We start from the raw sequence: 20,974 nt of genomic DNA, 5'->3' as shown, positions 1-20,974 counted from the left end.
AGCAACTATTGCAATTACAGCCCAAAATCCTTTCTAAACAGTGACTACAAGATGTTTTGTGACAGGCTAATTCTTCAGAAAAAGTCTAAATAACAGTGAAAGAAATTGACACTTGACCGAATTTTCTACATGATTCCCACATGAACCGGGAGAGAGGGGTTTGGTGCCCATATCAGTTCCCTTTACCAAGCAAACCCAGTGTCATGAACCCTGTGGTGGTAGCAGACCGAACATGCAATGGAAACCAGGGCACCAAACCAGGACATCCAAAACAAGCCCCTGGAGTGGAGAGGGGGATAGGACTGGGCAGAGGACTAGGGCGAGAAAGCTGGAGGGAGAGAAAAACACACACACACACACACACCTCTGTCTAGTTCTGAAAACTTGGCTGGACTATCTAGAACAGCTCATGCGTGGTGGGTCTGTGCAAATGAAGCTTCTAAAAAGCTCTGGCACTTTCTGGCTCTCGCTCGCTCCCTCTCGCTCGCTCTGTGTTGCACAAGAACAAAGAGGTGCTATTCAGAGTACTGACCAGTGTGGCTCACTAAACTCAAAGCCTACAACCCGGGCCAAAAGGGCCTTATCCTTTAGATCACGTGTCTACAGGTTTTCACTCCACATTTGTACTCGATTGATTAATTAAGGTCACTAATTAGTAAAGAACTCCCCTCACCTGGTTGTCTAGGTCTTAATTGAAAGGAAACACCAAAAACCTGCAGACACTCGGCCCGCTGTGGAATGAATTTGACACACCTGCTTTAGAAGGACTAGCCTAGATGTAGACCGATTCAGAACACTATGACTAAGCCTGAGCTGGTCCAAATAACATAGGTTCTTTTGAAGCAGCCTAACCACCATAAAGCAAAAGCAGAATCAGAAACCGGGACATTCACGTCAAAGGAAGACATTTCCTGGCTTGTGCTCAGTGGAAGAAAAAAAAACATTCCAGCAATGCAATAAGCTGTTTCAAAGGCAAAACTCATTGGACGGCAAAAGCAACAACTAGCGGCCTCGAAAGTAAACCACCCAAACATAAGGTTTGTGGTGGGAAATATTGGGTTTCCACTGCAAACAATCGTGAGGCTTTGCAGCCTATTCTCCCTGGCACGATGCAGTGGCGAGGTCAGGGGCTGAGGCATCGGGTGACCAGGGTTGGGTTTCTGGGATGCAGACGGACAACGCTATTGACGCTGCCGTCGGCAACCGAATCCCAGTGCTCTGATCAATGACCTACATCATTGAAAATGCAAGGCCATTGTGGCCTGGAACTGGTTTAATCCAGGTCTCCCTTCCACACCAAGCATAGTAACTAGTAGCATTACCCACTGTTCAGCATTTTTCATACAGCCTGCACTGCATGGTACTGGTTTTACTTGTCAGAGATTCATGCCAACCGCAAACACCAAGTCTACGACTCCTCTAAAATGGCTGATGGCAACCAACATACCTGTTTAGGTTTTGAGCAACACTCTGGTGTTGCTATGGTTGACATGGTCACTGCACAACATTCTCAGTTATACTCAGGAAGGTTGTCTCCACAGCAGGTAGATTTAGTTAAGTTAGTTGAGAATGCTTTGTAATGTTTCTAAAACAATAAAATGTATTACTAGTTAGAAGTAATGCTTAAAATGTAAAGTAATGTTTAATATTTCATTTACATTTTTTGTGAACAGTCTATAGGCTATATAGGATTCATAGTTCTTTGACTTTGTGCGATGAATGTACCTGCTATGAAACAAAAACGCACTGTGGCTGGTGAAATAGACATTTTACAATAACAAAATCTGACGGGTGGCGGGTGTTAATTTTAGGTTGTCTCCAAATCTGTCCCAAACAGATTAAGTAAAAGGACTTATTGGTGGAAGTGGAATGGTGGAAGCCAGACCAGACCTTTAAGTCATGAAGGAAAATATATGAGGAAGGGAAGGTTTTCTAGGGTACTTATTTTAGCAATATGTTGGACATGAATGACAGTTCAGGAGGTGGTGGAGCTGCGGCTGCCCATAGAATGGATCACACTTGAGGGATTTCCAATTGACAGTTTAAGTTAGCGGTTACTGTTTTGTTTTTCCAATGGTGGTGGAACAGTGGTCCATTTTAACCCCTGGCTAGAACAGCAACCATGTCAAGTAACCCATGTTTGCAAAAAGAATGCAAGGACCCTTATCTTAAGTCACAAGAAACATATCGGTCAATGTATGCAACCACCAGACAATTAATGTTCTAGTGTCAAGTGACTGACAAGAAGACTGATATAAAAAATACAAATAAAAAAGCCTCTCAACGTCCTCGTAGGGATTCGTTGGGTAATCCATGCATGAAGCCAAACAATGCCCAACGCCACGAGAAGAAAAACAGAAGTACAGTGATGCTTACTGTTAGACAGGCACTGCACAATACATCTTATCATGGCTATGTTGACTTCCCACTTCCAAGAATCCACGGGTTTTGCCAAGCGGGGGTACCTAAATGGATTTTACATGTACCCGTTGTAACTCCCATACATCACAGAGGTAAACAAGTGATGAAATGTTGGCTAATGAGTAACCCGAAGGCAGATAAGGCAGGGAAGGCAGATCCTTCCACATGCTGCAGTCCGGTCTGAGATTAAAAGGTGACACTCGCACAGAAAAACGGCCAAAAGAAATATCCTTCATCCCCTCTACAGCGACAATCCTCAATAAGGCTATGGTAAACTGACATGTAAATGCTCAATGTGTGTGTTTCTATGTCTGTTTTACCCTCTTTTCAATGCCAAAAGCCCCAAAGAATTGTCAATTTTGTGCAAACCTATTGAACAATACCATTTTTCTAACCACCCGCTAGTCAGAGAGACAAGAGGGGGTGAGGATGGTCCCAAAGAGATGGCCCAGCCCAAGGGGACCGGTGTAGCATCCATCTCTCGGTCATATGGCCCAAGAGGAACTCTTAGAAAACTGTCATGTTACAGTCTTACAGGAGTAGGCTTGTCATCGTCATCATCAGCCACCTTTACCCCAATATGGGTCAATGTAGTGTTCATAAAGTAGAGGCATTTTACAATTTTCTAAGTTCAGGCTACCGTTAGTCTTATTCTGCTAATAATTCAAATTAATATTTACTGGTTCACATAAACAGAGCCCCCCCACAGAAACACCAATACAGGACCAAGCAAAGTGCTACTCTTGTTTATTGCAATTCCATGCAATCTTTCACATTTGCACCACTCAAAAGCATGTGGTATTGAACAAAAACAGAAATATGATTTTGAAGTTTAGTTTTTATTGTTTTTTTACACACATCCAGAAACTTAAGGCCACAATTCTACTACAGTGAGAAACTGAGCAGGTAGTGGTGGACAGAGAGAGGGAGAGAGAAAGAGAGGCAAAAAAAATAATATGCTGTTGTTGCAAGTAGTTCCAGCTCCTAAGGCAGTGGCGAAATCCTGGCATGGACTTCCTGGCTGGGCTGGGGCACACCCCCTTCTCATTAGCGCTGATGTTTCCCAGCATGCCATTTAATCATTTCCTCTCCATTTTTACATTTCCAAGCAATTGGCTAAACCAGATTCAAACAAACGCAATGCTAGGTGCTAGAAACCTCTGATATGCTGACTCATCACAGGACATTCCTTCTTCCCTCCAACCAAAAGCAAACAACGGTCAATTAAATGTACCTTCAACCTATTCATTACCTGCAAGAGCAGTATTGCAAATAAGTAGTCCTAGGATTTTTGTTTAAACTCCTGCTCAGAAACTAGGTTGAGATCTGGCAACCACAAAAACTACTACTGTGCACTACTGCGACACAGAGGCATAGAGACATAGCTCACGTTTGTCAGTGTGAGTTTGTCAGACAGCTAAAGTACAACAAACACTGCCTCGACAGCAGGAGGATATCTAACTGTGCTTGTGAGAGAGCATGGAGGTTTTTTAGGCTAACATCAATGGCGACTAGGTCTGACCACTAAAGGGACCAAATGTAATGTGGCTATTGTATTGATACATCCATAAGGCCAAGATATTGAATGTGTATTAAGCCCCTTATACAATACAGTAACGGTAGACCCAGGAACAACCAGGGTTCCTTGTCTGGTGTATTTTGAGATTTACTAAATCACATTCTTTGATAGCCATCAACTAACTGCATTCCACCCCTATTTCACTGCTGACATGAGTCCATGCCACCAATTACGTTTAAGAAATACTAATGCTCTGGTATACCTTTCAAAATTATAAGGAGCCATTGGTGTCCATATTGCAAATAAGTATCTCTGTCAAAGCTATTTGTAATGCACCCTCATGATTGACAGCTGTTCCGAACAAACCATGCCAGCCATTTAGACGGTCAGGTAACAGTTTTGGTGATTCACTGCCCAGACCCCTTGGGCATTGCCGTGACAGGAGAAATGAACACATGCAGCAGCCATTAGGTTATGCAAGCAGTCTCAAGGAGGTACTCTAAGCTCTTGCAGTCTTTGTAAAAAAATATATTTAAAACCGAGACACTTCAGTGACACAAGCACAGTGGGTCTAGGGACAAGCTTGCCTTCAAAAAAAGATAGGGGCTATGAGGAGGAAGAGGGAAGCGAAGCCTTGGCAGAAAAATTGTGCAATTTCCTCTGAAAAAGGGTTCTTCTAGATAGAAATCAAGCTTGGTCATTTCTGACATAAAAAGAAAGGTATGAGTTGCAAAAGGCCAAGGCAATAATTCAGATAAAGATTGAGCCCTATAACTCATTGTTATTCAAGGATACGTTGTTTATTCCCCATCTGGGGCGTATTACTATCACCTCTGTGTGAGCGTGTATTTGTTTCACACGCACCCACACCCACACCCACGCTCCATGCCCGCCCACACACACACACACCCCTTGTGAAGAAAAACAAGGACTACCTGGAACAGAGCCTCTAGGAAGTGGCAGACAGATCACATAACAGCAGTAACACCATACAGCGGCGCGTATACATTACACTGTATGTATAGAAGAATGCTAATGGACAAACAGGCAAGGAGCACAGTGTCACCCATACACACATTTTCCAGGAAGTCAGTGATGACATCATTTGAACACGAGCCATGCATTTATGGTCCATAATCAGCCAGGTGACATTCTGACTAGGCCAACCAAGCTGTCCTGAGTTTTCAATAGCACTAAGTAGCGCCGAGGCGTTTAAAAAAGGCACAATATGGGATATTTCCAGCTGTCCAATGGCAATTTCAAATAATATACATAATAAATACCTTAGAAATACCTCATTAGCTTAGTACAGCTGTCGGACCCAATCATTACTATGACTGTCGGTTGCATCCATAGCTCATGAATTTGAGTGTGGTTACATTTCTCCAGCCCCATCCCTCAGCTTTATACCAAACCAAGTGACGGGGCAAAAATAACTTTAGGATTGCGGACTTTCAGTCGGATTTTCCATCCAATACTATGCATCTGAAGGGCTATAGGCAACAAACTGAAAATACAGAAAGGCCGTTAAGCAGTCACCACCATGGCAGAGTACATATGGTGTTACCGTGCATATAGCCAGCAGCTCGTCGGCCCTGTGGTGTTACTACCTGCGGTGTCAGTTGCCATGCTAATCTGGCCTATTTCAGCAGAGTGTGTATTTGAGGAACGTTAGTTACTCAATCTCAAAGCGAATGCCCCAGTGTTCCCCTGTGCGAGGCAGCTACAGTGCCTTCAGAAAGTATTCACACCCCTTGACTTATTCCACATTTTGTTGTTACAGCCTTAAATTCAAAATGTATTAAATATATTTTCTCACCCATCTACACACAATACCCCATAATGACAAAGTGAAAACGTTTTTCAAAATGTTCCCAAATGTATTGAAAAATTAAATACAGAATTATCTCACTTACATAAGTATTCATAGCCCTGAGTCAATACTTTGTAACAACACCTTTGGCAGCGATTACAGCTGTGAGTCTTTCTGAGTAAGTCTCTAAGAGATTTCCACACCTGGATTGTACAACATATGCCCATTATTATTTTCAAAATTCTTCAAGCTCTGTCAAATTGGTTGTTGATCATCGCTAGACAACCATTTAAGTCTTGCCATAGATCTTCAAGTAGATTTAAGTCAAAACTGTAACTCGGCCACTCAGGAACATTCACCGTCTTCTTGGTAAGCCCCTCCAGTTTAGATTTGGCCTTGTGTTTTAGGTTATTGTCATTCTGAAAGGTGAATTAATCTCCCAGTGTCTGGTGGAAAGCAGACTGAACCTGGTTTTCCCTCTAGGATTTTGCCTGTGCTTAGCTCCATTCCGTTTCTTTTTTATCCTGAAAAATTCCCCTTAATGATTACAAGCATACCTATAACATGATGCAGCCACCACTATGCTTGAAAATATGGATTGTGGTACTCAGTAATGTGTTTAATTTGCCCCAAACATAACACTTTGTATTCAGGACAAAAAGTGAATTGCTTTGCTACATTTTTTGCAGCATTACTTTAGTTCCTTGTTGCAAACTGGATGCATGTTTTGGAATATTTTTATTCTGTACAGGAATCCTTCTTTTCACACTGTCAATTAGGTTAGTATTGTGGAGTAACTACAATGTTGTTGATCCATCCTCCGTTTTCTCCTATCACAGCCATTAAACTCTGTAACTGTTTTAAAGTCATCATGGTGAAATCCCTGAGTGATTTCCTTCCTCTCCGGCAACTGAGTTAGGAAGGACGCCTGTATCTTTGTAGCGACTGGGTGTATTGGTACACCATCCAAAGTGTAATTAATAACTCCACCATGCTCAAAGGGATATTCAAAGTCTGCTTTTTCTATTTTTACCCATCTAGCAATAGGTACCCTTCTTTGCGAGGCATTGGAAAACCTCCCTGGTCTTGGTGGTTGAATCTGTGTTTGAAATTCACTGCTCGACTGAGGGACCTTACATATAATTGTATGTGTTGGGTAAAGAGAAGAAGTAGTCATTCAAAAATCACGTTAAAACACTAATATTGCACACAGAGGGAGTCCATGCAACTTATTATGTGACTTGTTAAGCACATTTTTACTCCTGAACTTAGAGGCATGCAATAACAAAGGGGTTGAATACTTATTGACTCAATACATTTGAGCTTTTCATTTATTAATTGGTAAACATTTCTAAAAACGTCATTCTACTTTGACATTAAGCACACTGATTAAATAATTAAGACACACAAATGACCAGAGGGAGTCCGACCAGCAATTGATTTGATTGTGCCGGGCCAGGCTCAGACCTGCTGCGCTGTGTAAAAAATAGAAAGACAGCGAGTGACTGTGACTAGCACCCATTGTCTCTCTCTCCTTCCTGCTGCAGCGTCCATCACAGAACATCAAAGTGTTTATCACGCTGTCCGTGTTGCTGAAGCTGCAACATAATTACAGCCATTTCTGACAGAAGTTCTGTTACGTGACACGTATGCATTCGCACGGGACTAGTTTTACTTGAGAACGTTGGTTTTGTAAAATATTACTCCAGAATGTCTGTTATTCCAGCGGACGATTCAGACAGGATTAGTTTTTTTCCCCCAAACTGCACCCTGTGATCATTATTTTTAAATAAATGGACAGTTATGCCGGAAGCCTGGAGGTTTTTATTCTAGGCATGAAGATACAGTATTTCAACATGTCCAGGTGATAGGGCCACACTGACAGCTCGAGCTTGGTTCCCAAGATTCTAAACCATACCAAACCATCTTCGGTATAGTGTCGCCATAATATTTGAATTGAAGAAGTATGATCATAATCATTAGGATATTTTAGCGACCTAAATGCCCCCCAGCCTTCAGAGGTGAGCTAAACAGTGCAATTGAGATGCGTTTTAAGGCTATGGATGAGAAATTTAACTTATCATTTCCAAACGTTTAGGTCAGTTGAACGCTGCTTTGCGATCTATTAACAGCAAAGGTTGCATTATTAGGCTCAATATTTTTTACTGATACATTTGGCAATATTCCATTCATACACACAAAACTTATAAACAAAAGCATTCACTGTGAAAGTTGATAGGCTACATGTAGGCGATTCATATATAGCTTATGCACAGCACTTAGTTCAATTTATCGAATCAGTTATTGTTTTCTTGGGCAAACCGCGAGCAACACCTAACAAACAGACATTTCTCTCAAAACAGAGGGATGTCGACTCGCACGGGACTAGTATTATCAGAGGACATTGGAGTTCCCCCCAAAAAACAGTAGGTTATTCTGGCTGGAATTGTTACTCTCCTGCGATGTAAAAATTACTGACATGGCAGATTCGGACAGGACTAAAATGTAGATGTAGTGTTTTGTGCTCGTACACATAAATTACATGAACCGACCTCCCCCAGTAAAACAAATCCTGTCTGAATAGGGCACAATAGGGCCTGACCTATAGCTTATCATAATCACATCAATAAATAGGTTATAACAAACTCTGAAAACCGTAAACACGTGACAGGTAAATGAATGCTGAGGACGTGACAAAAACTCGAAAACGGGGGAATGTTTACTGGTTGCTCAGGAGGTAAAGGGAAAGTCAGATGTGTGGAATAAATTTGACAAGTTGTGGAAAATACTGGAGATCTTTTTCTTGAAGGTAAGGAGCAAGCGCTGCGTAAATATTATGTGTGCCAAACAGGTACTGTGTAGATACAAATATAATTTCTGTCCTTTTTAGAACAATGTAAACACTAAATAAGTAAGCATACCAGAGAGTCTGTTGTACTGTTTTTTTGTTAAGCCTTTATTACAGCAAAGACTAAAAACAGTCGTATTCATTCGTGAACGCAATTTCCGAAATGGAACCATTTATTTATTTATTGTTTAAGCTAATTATTCAAGGCTCGCTTTATTTTTAAACTAAAAATGCTTGATTGCATTTCAAATCATTAATGACTCATATGCTGTGTAAGGACATGAACAACGAATGAATGATTGATTCAGTAGCCTATATAAGTATTAAAATATAGGCCTAAGTAAGTTACGATATTAAGACTAAACAGGATGTGCTCTTAGGCCTACAGCTCAATTGTGGTTATACAAGGCTGCTATACTAAGCCTACTAATGATAATGACATTACTTATGATCATCATAATAATAATAATAATAACAACAACAACGAGATCAAGAAAAAGGTGCGTTATTATTATAAATATTATTTTTCGGACAATTTGGAACAGTGTAAACACTAAATTAGAACTAATACCAGAGAGGCTGCTCTATCGAAACAAAGTGTAAAGCCTTTAGAGCAAAGATTACAAACAGCTACATTTGTGAAATTGTTTACTTGACATGTGGCGTGAGGCTTGGTGCTCACGGAATCAGTATGCTATTAAACAAACACTCAAACTGGCAACAGAAGCAGGATCTGTCTTATTTCTGTAGATGTACACTACCAGTCAAAAGTTTGGACACACCTACTCATTCAAGGGTTTTTCTTTATTCTTACTATTTTTAACATTGTAGAATAATAGTGAAGACATCAACACTATGAAATAACACATATGGAATCATGTAGTCCCGTGTAGCTCAGTTGGTAGAGCATGGCACTTGCAACGCCAGGGTTGTGGGTTCGATTCCCACGGGGGGCCAGTATGAAAATGTATGCACTCACTAACTGTATGTCGCTCTGGATAAGAGTGTCTGCTAAATGACTAAAATGTAAAAAAATGTAAATGTAGTAACCAAAAAAAGTGTTAAATCAAAATATTTTATATTTGAGATTCTTCAAATAGCCACCCTTTGCCTTGACAGCTTTGCACACTCTTGGCATTATCTCAACCAGCTTAATGAGGTAGTCACCTGGAATGCATTTCAATTAACAGGTGTGCCTTCTTAAAAAGTTAATTTGTGGAATTTCTTTCCTTCTTAATGCGTTTGAGCAAATCAGTTGTGTTGTGACAAGGTAGGGTTGGTATACAGAAGATAGCCCTATTTGGTAAAAGACCAAGTCCATATTATGACAAGAACAGCTCAAATAAGCAAAGAGAAACGACAGTCCATCATTACTTTAAGACATGAAGGTCAGTCAATACGGAACATTTCAAGAACTTTGAAAGTTTCTCCAAGTGCAGTCACAAAAACCCATCAAGCGCTATGATGAAACTGGCTCTCATGAGGACCGCAACAGGAATGGAAGACCCAGAGTTACCTCTGCTGCAGAGGATAAGTTCATTAGAGTTACCAGCTTCAGAAATTGCAGCCAAAATAAATGCTTCAGAGTTTAAGTAACATACATCAACTGTTCCGAGGGGACTGTGTGAATGATGTGAATGAGTATTAGCAATTCAAAATAAAAATAAATGGTCTGCTTGGAAAGAAATGGCAAGATTACTGAAGAATTGCATGAGTTGAGTAAGTAATAAACCTGAACCAGCCAGAGACATCTGTCGGTAGACTTTAAGGCATTTTTATCCACTACGATAATAATTAATTCTACCTTTACAACTCACAACCACCCAAAATGCAGATTCCCCCCACCCCCAAAAACAATCAAACTGCTTAGTAAAATACATCCAGTAGAACATCATAAGACTTGCCAAATGCCACAGGTCCCAATGAAACCACAGAGGGCGACACCATTAGCCAAGGCGTCAACCCTCAGTACATGCATAACAACTAAGCATCACACCAAGGTTAGAGCGCAGAGGGACCTACTTCTTTTTGGGTGTGGGTATGCCGGATCCTGCATCCTTACGAGGCCGGCCGCGGGGGCGCTTGTCTGTGGGGGCAGGGGAGGGGCTGTCTGAGGGGGTGCTGCTCAGGGGAGTAGACGGTCCGTAGTCAGATGGATCCAGGCTCTTGTCCTCTGATGACATTCTGAGGACCAGGATGGAGAGCATGGGGGGGGGGGGGAGAGAGAGATTACTTTATTTATTGAACCATGGACATCGGATTGGAGCTGCGGGTATACAAAATGTGTCTTGCTAGGTAAGATAACAATCAAATACCAAAGCAGATAAAAAGAAACCAAACAGGACGTTATTTTCTCTTAACACACAACCTGTATTGTAATGTGCCCTATTTGAGCACACCATGAGACAATGGACTTCTACTGAAATCCATCCACACACACTGCATTCTGAAAGTATTCAGACCCCTTCACTTTTTCAAAATTGTATTACATTTACAGCCTTATCCTAAAATGGATTACATTGTTGTTTTTTTCACCCTCATCAACCTACACACAATACCCCATAATGACAAAGCAAAGACAGGTTTTTAGATTTTGTATACACAAATAGACCGCTGCGCCACTCGGGAGGCCTAAGACACTGCAGTGCTTGAGGCGTCACTACAGATCAGAAAATCACATTTACATAAGTATTCAGAGCCTTTACTTAGGACTTTTGGCAGCGATTACAGCCTCGATTCTTCTTGGGTATGAAGCTACAAGCTTGGCACACCTGTATTTGGGGAGTTCCTCCCATTCTTCTCTGCAGATCCTCTCAAGCTCTGTCAGGATGGATGGGGAGCGTCGCTGCACAGCTATTTTCAGGTCTCTCCAGAGATGTTCGATCGGGTTCAAGTCCGGCCTCTGGCTGGGCCACTCAAGGACATTCAGAGACTTGTCCCGAAGCCACTCCTGCGTTGTCTTGGCTGTGTGCTTAGGGTCATTGACCTGTTGGAAGGTGAACCTTCGCCCCAGTCTGAGGTCCTGAGCAGGTTTTCATCAATGATCTCTGTACTTGGCTCCGTTCATCTTTCCCTTGATCCTGACTAGTCTTCCAGTCCCTGCCGCTGAAAAACATCCCCACAACATGATGCCGCCACCACCACGCTTCACCGTTGGGATGGTGCCAGGTTTCCTCCAGATGTGACACTTGGCATTCAGGCCAAAGAGTTCAATCTTGGTTTCATCAGACCAGAAAATCTTGTTTCTCATGGTCAGAGTCCTTTAGGTGCCTTTTGGAAAACTCTAAGCGGGCTGTCATGTGCCTTTTACTGAGGAATGGCTTCCGTCTGGCAACTCTACCATAAAGGCCTGATTGGTGGAGTGATGCAGAGATGGTTGTCCTTCTGGAAGGTTCTCCCATCCCCACAGAGGAACTCTGTCAGAGTGGCCATCGGGTTCTTGGTCACCTCCCTGACCAAGGCCCTTCTCCCCCGATTGCTGTTTGGCCAGCTCTAGGAAGAGCTCTTCTTCCATTAAATGAAGGAGGCCATTGTGTTCTTGGGGACCTTCAATGCTGCAGAAATGTGTTGGTACCCTTCCCCAGATCTGTGCCTTGACACGATCCTGTCTGGGAGCTCTACAGACAATTCCTTCCACCTCATGGCTTGGTTTTTGCTTTGACGTGCACTGTCAACTGTTGGACCTTATATAGACAGGTGTGTGCCTTTCCAAATCATGTCCAATCAATTGAATTTACCACAGATGGACTCCAATCAAGTTGTAGAAACATCTCAAGGATGATCAATGGAAACAGGATGCACCTGAGCTCAATTTCGAGTCTCATAGCAAAAGGTCTAAATACTTAAGTAAATAATTTATTTTTAATAAATTTGCAAACATTTCTAAAAACCTGTTTTCGCTTTGTCATTATGGGGTATTGCGTGTAGATTGATGAGGAAATTGATTTATTTAATCAATTTTAGTATAAGGCTGTAACGTAACAAAATGTGGAAAAAGTCAATGGGTCTGAATACTTTCCGAATGCACTGTATGTATGTATATATGTATGTATGTATGTATGTATGTATGCATGCATGCATGCATGCATGCATGCATGCATGCATGCATGCATGCATGCACGTACACTACCGGTCAATAGTTAATACACCTACTCATTCAAGGGTTTTTCTTTATTTTTACTATTTTCTACATTGTAGAATAATAGTGAAGACATCACAACTATGAAATAACACACATGGAATCATGTAGTAACCAAAAAAGTGTTAAACAAATCAAAATATATTTTAGATTCTTCAAAGTAGCCACCCTTTGCCTTGATGACAGCTTTGCACACTTGGCAATCTCTCAACCAGCTTCATGAGGAATGGAATGCTTTTCCAACAGTCTTGAAGGCGTTCCCACATATGCTGGGCACTTGTTGGCTGCTTTTCTTTAACTCTGCAGTCCAACTCATCCCAAACCATCTAAATTGGGTTGAGGTCGGTTGATTGTGGAGGCCAGGTCATCTGATGCAGCACTCCATCACTCTCCTTCTTGGTCAAATAGCCCTTACACAGCCTGGAGGTGTGTTGGGTCATTATCCCATTGAAAAACAAATGATAGGCCCACTAAGCGCAAACCAGATGGGATATCGCTGCAGAATGCTGTGGTAGCCATGCTGGTTAAGTGTGCCTTGAATTCTAAATAAATCACTGACAGTGTCACCAGAAAGCACCCCCACACCATCACACTTCCTCCATGCTTCACGGTGGGAACCACACATGCGGAGATCATCCGTTCACCTACTCTGCGTCTCACAAAGAAACTGAGGTTGGAACCAAAAATCTCAAATTTGGACTCATCAGACCAAAGGACAGATTTCCACCGGTCTTATGTCCATTGCTCGTGTTTCTTTGCCCAAGCAAGTCTCTTCTTATTATTGGTGTCCTTTAGTAGCGGTTTCTCTGCAGCAATTCGACCATGAAGGCCTGATTCACGCAGTCTCCTCTTAACAGTTGATGTTGAGAACTTATCCTGTGCAGCAGAGGTAACTCTGGGTCTTCCTTTCCTGTGGCGGTCCTCATGAGAGCCAGTTTCCTTTTAGCGCTTGATGGTTTTGCTACTGCACTTGAAGAAACGTTCAAAGTTCTTCAAATTTTCCACATTGACTGACCTTCATGTCTTAAAGTAATGATGGACTGTCGTTTCTCTTTGCTTATTTGAGCTGTTCTTGCCATAATATGGACTTGGTCTTTTACCAAATAGGGCTATCTTCTGTATACCAACCCTACCTTGTCACAACACAACTGATTGGCTCAAACGCATGTAGAAGGGAAGAAATTCCACAAATTAACTTTTAACAAGGCGCACCTGTTAATTGAAAAGCATTCCAGGTGACTACCTCATGAAGCTGGTTGAGAGAAAGCCAAGAGTTTGCAAAGGGTGGCTATTTGAAGAATCTCAAATATAAAATATATGTATTTAACACTTTTGTTTACTACATGATTCCATGTGTTATTTCATAGTTTTGATTTCTTCACTATTATTCTACAATGTAGAAAATAGTAAAAATAAAGAAAAACCCTGGAATGAGTAGGTGTGTCCAAACTTTTGACTGGTACTATATATAAAATTGTCCACTAGTAGGCACATTGATATTGCCTACGAATGCCAAAATTTGATGACATAAGGATCTTTTCAATGCAACGCATCCCATTTCCTAACCCGCTTGGACCCGCGCTTGAGCCCAGCCATTCCACGTTTGCTCGATTCCACCACCAGCACACCTGATTCAACTAACCAAGAGCTTTTATTTTTTTTCAATTTTATTTCACCTTTATTTAACTAGGCAAGTCAGTTAAGAACAAATTCTTATTTACAATGACGGCCTACACCGGCCAAACCCAGACGACGCTGGGCCAATTGTGCACCGCCCTATGGGATTCCCAATCACGGCCGGTTGTGATACAGCCTGGAATCGAGCCAGGGGGTCTGTAGTGACGCCTCAAGCACTGAGATGCAGTTCCTTACATTTACATTTACGTCATTTAGCAGACGCTCTTATCCAGAGCGACTTACAAGTTGGCTTAGACCGCTGCGCCACTCGGGAGCCCGAGCTTGATGTTTAGTTGACTAGTTGAATCAGGCATGCTTGTGCAAAAGTTACAACACATCGTGTAACAACACAAAAGTTACACAACTCCACTTTCTTTCACATACCTCACAATGCAAAGCATGCAGAAACACAAAGGAGAGGGGCCAGGATGGCTGTCACTGTCACAGCACTCCCGCTCAACTTTGACTAGCAAATTAACTCTGTTTACCACCACTTAGGCCACCTACAACTACCACAGATTACAGCAGATCTAGTCTCCACTTCTAATAACTGAGAAAATGGCCAATAGCAACTACAACAACTGCTTGTTGAAAGGCACAACTGTACAGTGGACAGTCCAGTGTCGATTTAGCAGAGCTAAGGAAGAGGGGAAAGGAAGAAAGCAGGCCGTTGACTCATCTGTAATGTCGTCGAGACCAGCTGTGCGAAGCCTGGCATTGGGGGACCTCTCCGTGCTCTGCGTGGCAGCGCCGCTCTCTACTGCTTAAATTAATTTAGCCATTTTGTCAAGCACAGTCATGCTGGGGTGGAGAGAATAAAAAAATAAATAGCAGGGTCCCCTGCTGTGCGTTTGAACCAGCTTATTTTAATGTTGATTTAACCAGAGGGTTTTACTAGGTCTCGAATGCACTGTTAGAGGCAAGTTGCTGTTCAGCCTCACACCATCGCTGGGCAGACCACAAACATGAGCCTGCTTGAAGGGTAGGCTATTTGCCTATGGCACCAGAAACGGAAGTGGATATGTACACGTTTATGACTTGAGTGTTGGCATTTCAAAGTGTCCACCTCACATCACAGACCCATTCCCACTCCCAACAGCAAAATCTCTGGGACATCACTGAGCATAAAAACATGGGTTCCCACATTTAAGGACAGATACCCCCTTCAAAATGTGTGGATTCAGCTATTTCAGCCACACCAGTTGCTGACAGGTGTATAAAATCAAGCACACAGCCATGCAATCTCCATAGACAAACATTGGCAGTAGATTGGCCTTACTGAAGAGCTCAGTGACTTTCAACATGGCACCTTCATAGGATGCCACCTTTCCAACAAGTCAGTTCGTCAACTTTCTGCCCTGCTGGAGCTTCCCCGGTCAACTTTAAGTGCTGTTATTGTGAAGTGGAAACATCTAGAAGCAACAATGGTTCAGCCGCGAAGTGGTAGGCAACACAAGCTCACAGAACGGGACTGCCAAATGCTGAAGAGCGTAAAAATCGTCTGTCCTCGGTTGCAATACTCACTACCGAGTTCCAAACTGCCTCTGGAAGCAACGTCAGCACAAGAACTGTTTGTCGGGAGCTTCATGAAATGGGTTTCCATAGCCGAGCAGCCGCACACAAGCCTAAGATCACCATGCACAATGCCAAGCGTCGGCTGGAGTGGTGTAAAGCTCGCCGGCATTGGACTCTGGAGCAGTGGAAGCGCGTTCTCTGGACTGATTAATCCCGCTTCACCATCTGGCAGTCCGACAGACGAATCAGGGTTTGGCGGATGCCAGGAGAATGCTACCTGCCCCAATGCATAGTGCCAACTGCAAAGTTTGGTGGAAGAGCAATAATGGTCTGGGGTTGTTTTTGATGGTTCGGGCTAGGCTCCTTAGTTCCAGTGAAGGGAAATATTTTAATGCTACAACATACAATGACAGTCTAGACGATTCTGTGCTTCCAACTTTGTGGCAACCGTTTGGGGAAGGCCATTTCCTGTTTCAGCATGACAACACCCCCGTGCACAATGCGAGGTCTATACAGAAATGGTTTGTTGAGATCGTTGTGGAAGAACTTGACTGGCCTGCACAGAGCCCTGACCTCAACCCAATTCGAACACCTTTGGTATGAATTGGAACGCCGACTGCGAGCCAGGCCTAATCTCCCAACCTCACTAATGCTCGTGGCTGAATGAAAGCAAGTCCCCACAGCAATGTTTCAACATCTAGTGGAAAGCCTTCCCAGAAGAGTGGAGGCTGTTATAGCAGCTAAGGGGGGACCAACTCCATATTAATGTCCACGACTGTAATGAGATGTTCGACGAGTAGGTGTCCACATACTTTTGGTCATGTAGTGTATGTGGTTTGCTCGGGACACGTGGCTGCCTTGGCCCTGCTCATTTGCCGTTGTAGCCCACAGTGCACACCCTCTTCCCTCCTTTTCTACCCCTCTCTCACCCTTGTGAATCTGTGTAGCTCGAGTCAGCCACACCCCCATCTGCATCTGTTTGTAGCCTCCAAGCCAATCAGAGTGCAGTAATGTTGCTCATGTTCCTCCTTGGCTCAGTCTGCACAGCTCTTATCTGAGGTAGTGTTGTAGGCTTGGCCAACAAAAGAGGTCGGTGCCACAGGGAGAGTAAACGCTATTCCACAAACTTAGGGGGAAAAAATCTTTGTTTATGTATTAAGTGCTGTAATTTGTCAAGTTGTCGTGAAGGATGGTCAGGATAAGTTTGTTGTGTTCATTGTAGGAACAAATATTTGAAATGTAAAAACAAAATAATTTCTTATTGGATACGTTCTGGAATGTATTCAGTGAAGTGAAACAAAATGTTAGGAACATTGCAGTCAAATGTAATGAATAGAACTGACACAATTATGAGACAGAGTACGTTTACATGCACACTAATAATTAGATATTTAACCGATTATGGCAGTAGGCAGGTTATGCAAGTCATGTAAACACCTTACTCTGCTTATCTTAAATCAGTGTGAGATTAAAATCTTAGTAAACATACGCCGATTAAAACACCTAGTTTTCTGAGCAACATTTCAAATTATTAGGACATATAAAACACCTTAATCGATGTTCCAGCAGTGTATTTTTATCTGTGCATGCGCTACCACCAGCCGAGCGAGCCACCCTCTTTAGCGCGAGTTAAGTGAGTTCAGAACAACTGACTGTATGCCTCTTAGAAGTAGTTCACACATACAAACTTTTATGTTCGAACTCAGACTGAAATATGCTTCCCTAAAATAACATGGTCGCTGTGGAATAACGTTTATTTTGATTTGGTCATTTTTTGCATTTATCAGAGTGCTATCAGGTAGCCTGACTTCAAGATGTGTCCATGTAAAACAGGATTATTAGGGAAATCATTCTTCTTGCAAAGCATGTAAACGTTTTAATCGAACTATTATATTAATCTGACTATCCACAATAAATCGCATTATTGTGTGCATGTAACCGTACTCATAGTGCACATTACAGACCATAACACCTGTTCTACACTATAGGCCTAACCGTCTACCTAAAAGTTATGTAACGTTGAACCCTCCTAAACAGGCTCCTCAAAATCACCCATTTCTTCCTACTGAACGCAGCAAAGGTTGCACAAGCATTAGTAGGACTAGGAGTGGCATGCAAGAAGCTAAGTGGGTGCTGACGGTTCTCTCAGCTAATTTAATAACCACGACCATCACTGCCACAACAGCTTGCATACCGTTTCTGCGAACATGCCAACAGACTATAGGCTCTTAAGAATGGAAGACCAGCATGCACATTTTTAAAACTCAAGGCTTCCTGAATGTCATTTTATGCCTTTCAAAGATTTGCTGGAATCCACTACATAGCCTATATTTAAAGTTATCTGACACCCTGAGGATGACTAATTTCTCCAACTGATAGGTTAATCTTCCCCATTAAGTGTAGCTACCAAGCACAACATAATCTGCTTATAATTTTTGGTGTCATAACAGCCTCACAGATATAGTTATGTTGTTTATATGGAGCCCAGACAGAATTTGCACTGTAAGTGACATAGAAATATGTGTTTTGAAGGTGGTATTTTGTCCTTATGTAATAGGTACCCTTCAAACAGTGAAAATAGTGATATTAAATAATCTTCCTTATTGACGTTAAGCTGTCCTTTGAGTTTAGCAAAAATCAAGCTCAAATCTGAAACCCTCGTGCTGCTATTACACAGGCAGCCCAATTCTGATCTTTTTTCCACTAATTGGTCTTTTGACCAATCAGATCAGCTCTGAAAAAGATCTGATGTGTCTTGGTTAAAAGACCAATTTGTGGAAAAAATATCAGAATTGGGCTGCCCATGTAAACGCAGCCTCAGACTTCACCTGTGTGGCCCAATGGTCTCCGAAACAAATATTCAGGGCATAAGAAGTGGGGTAATGTGACCCATCATGTCAGGGAGGACTGACTTTTTTCCAGCCCTCTCATCTTCGCTAGGTTCCTAGTAAGCACTACAGTACCATGACATGTTTCAGACTGATTGCATTTGCTGTGGTGAAATGAAGATTAATTGAGCCATTCCATGTCCTATATTCAAGGATCTTCTCTGAATGTCCCTGCCATTCCATCCTGTCACTCTTTCACACGACAGTTATGAAAACTTCAGGATCGGTTTCCCAAACAAAGATTAATTTGAATCCAAGAAACCAGCCTTCAAAGTTCCTTAAAACAATAGCCACAAACTGTCTACATTCACACATAACGTTAAGCCAACGTGTCCAAGTCAGACATCTCACATTTTAATGACGATGGCATCACACCTGGAACACGGACAACACTGTTTTGAAGTTTGTAAGTGACAACTGATGTTCTCAACTCTTATCAACAAAAGCTTCCTGGTGTGTGTTCCTTGACATTGTCCTTCACTTCTGACACAGTCCTCTTCCTCTCGCTTTCTGCACACTGTCCTCCACTCTTACCTGTCTACAGCATTCAGTCTTCCTTCACTGACAAACAATGCACATAGCTTCTCATAACATTTTCCTAAGCTCTTTACTGTCTTAAATCCAATTTATGCTTGATCCAAAAATGTGGTCGGAGGCTTCGTATGGAGTGTGTGACGAAATTGCGGAACCTCTGGAGGCATGCAGAGGCCAAATCAAGCTCTGTACCGCATCGCTTTGCGTCTCTCGTTTTGTAACAATGTGGAGGGCTCCTTATAGCTAAACATTGACATGATTGGCTGACAGTAGGTGGGGGCGGTACGTCCTGTATAAACACAAACTCACTTCCTTGACAATAGCTCTGCTCCCCTAAGCGCAAGAAGTATGAAAGCCCTGACGTCTGCGGAGGCTGCGTCGCAGTAAATGCTGTACGGCCAATGCAGACGTCGGATTGACCATGCAGAACCTTTTACATAATGCTGTGGCACAGAAACAAAAATCGTTCAATATGAAATGAGACATCACCTTGTTATTCTTGGTTCTACCTATTGGAGTGAAGCCCCAAACTAACTTCCCTGTGTCACCAGGAGGATGGGCATTTGACATTTGACTGTTCGAGTACTCGCTTGATTTTTTTGGGCGCTCAAATAAATAAAATCTGTTTTTAGAACACAAGGCAGTGATTTTGTGTGATTTTATCTATATCCCAACAATGCCTAATTTAGCATAACCATTACAGATAACGAATCCTATTCGCTAAATTGGCTCATATATACACTATATATACAAAAGTATGTGGACACCCCTTCAAATTAGTGGATTCATCCATTTCAGCTACTCCCGTTGCTGACGTGTATAAAATCGACCACACAGCCATGTAACCTCCATAGACAAACATTGGCAGTAGAATGGCCTTATTGAAGAGTTCAGTGACTTTCAACGTGGGACACCTTTCCAACAAGTCAGTTCGTCAAATTTCTGCCCTGCTAGAGCTGCCCCCGGTCAACAGTAAGTACTGTTATTGTGAAGTGGAAACATCTAAGAGAAATAATCGCTCAGCCGCGAAGTGGTAGGACACACAAGCGTGAATCTGGGTTTGGCGGATGCCTGAAGAACGCTACCTGCCCCAATGCATAGTGCCAACTAGGGCTTCACGATATATCGTTTCAGCATCGACATTGCGATGTATGCATCCGCAATAGTCACATCGCAGAACGTGCGATTTAGTAAGGTAAACAAGACACAATATATATTTTTTTTATGTTAAACTAGCATTATATCTGTCTGATATAATGTAATTTACTCAGATTTATGGGTTATTGGATACAGAATTTATTAGTATTATTTTTATTTTAAACACGGAGTTCGTTGCTGCATGTGGTTGACATGCAGGCTCTGCTTGCACGTGACGAAATGATGAGCGAGGAACAGGCATAAAAAGACAAATTGAGAATTTGGTTGCAAAAAGAAATCCATCGTCAATTATATGGAACTATTTCGGCTACAGACAGGATGATGTTGACCAAAAACAGGTACTTTGTCGAGAGTGCCTTGCAATTGTTGCCACAAAACAAGGCAACACGACCAATTTGTTCGATCATTTAAGGCGGCACCACAAATCTTCGTATGACGAGTGCAAAGCATCTCAATGCCCTCC

The 20,974-nt window shown here is 42.3% G+C and overlaps 1 protein-coding gene across 1 annotated transcript in view; it reads right to left on the bottom strand.

Moving 5' to 3' along the window:
• Window positions 1-20,974, bottom strand: part of LOC311099936 (histone-lysine N-methyltransferase 2C-like) — a gene marked incomplete at its 3' end in the record, with an annotated part of 100,261 nt that overhangs the window by 76,140 nt on the left and 3,147 nt on the right. Inside the window, exon 2 of the mRNA XM_084140653.1 lies at window positions 10,624-10,785. Coding sequence (XP_083996779.1) covers window positions 10,624-10,784 — 161 coding nt within the window. The 5' untranslated portion in view covers window position 10,785. The remainder of the gene's footprint in view (window positions 1-10,623; window positions 10,786-20,974) is intronic.

The sequence above is a fragment of the Coregonus lavaretus genome, assembly GCF_964263955.1.
Source record: "Coregonus lavaretus genome assembly, chromosome: 2".
Lineage (NCBI taxonomy): Eukaryota > Metazoa > Chordata > Actinopteri > Salmoniformes > Salmonidae > Coregonus > Coregonus lavaretus.
This window is presented reverse-complemented; position numbering and strand designations above follow the sequence as displayed.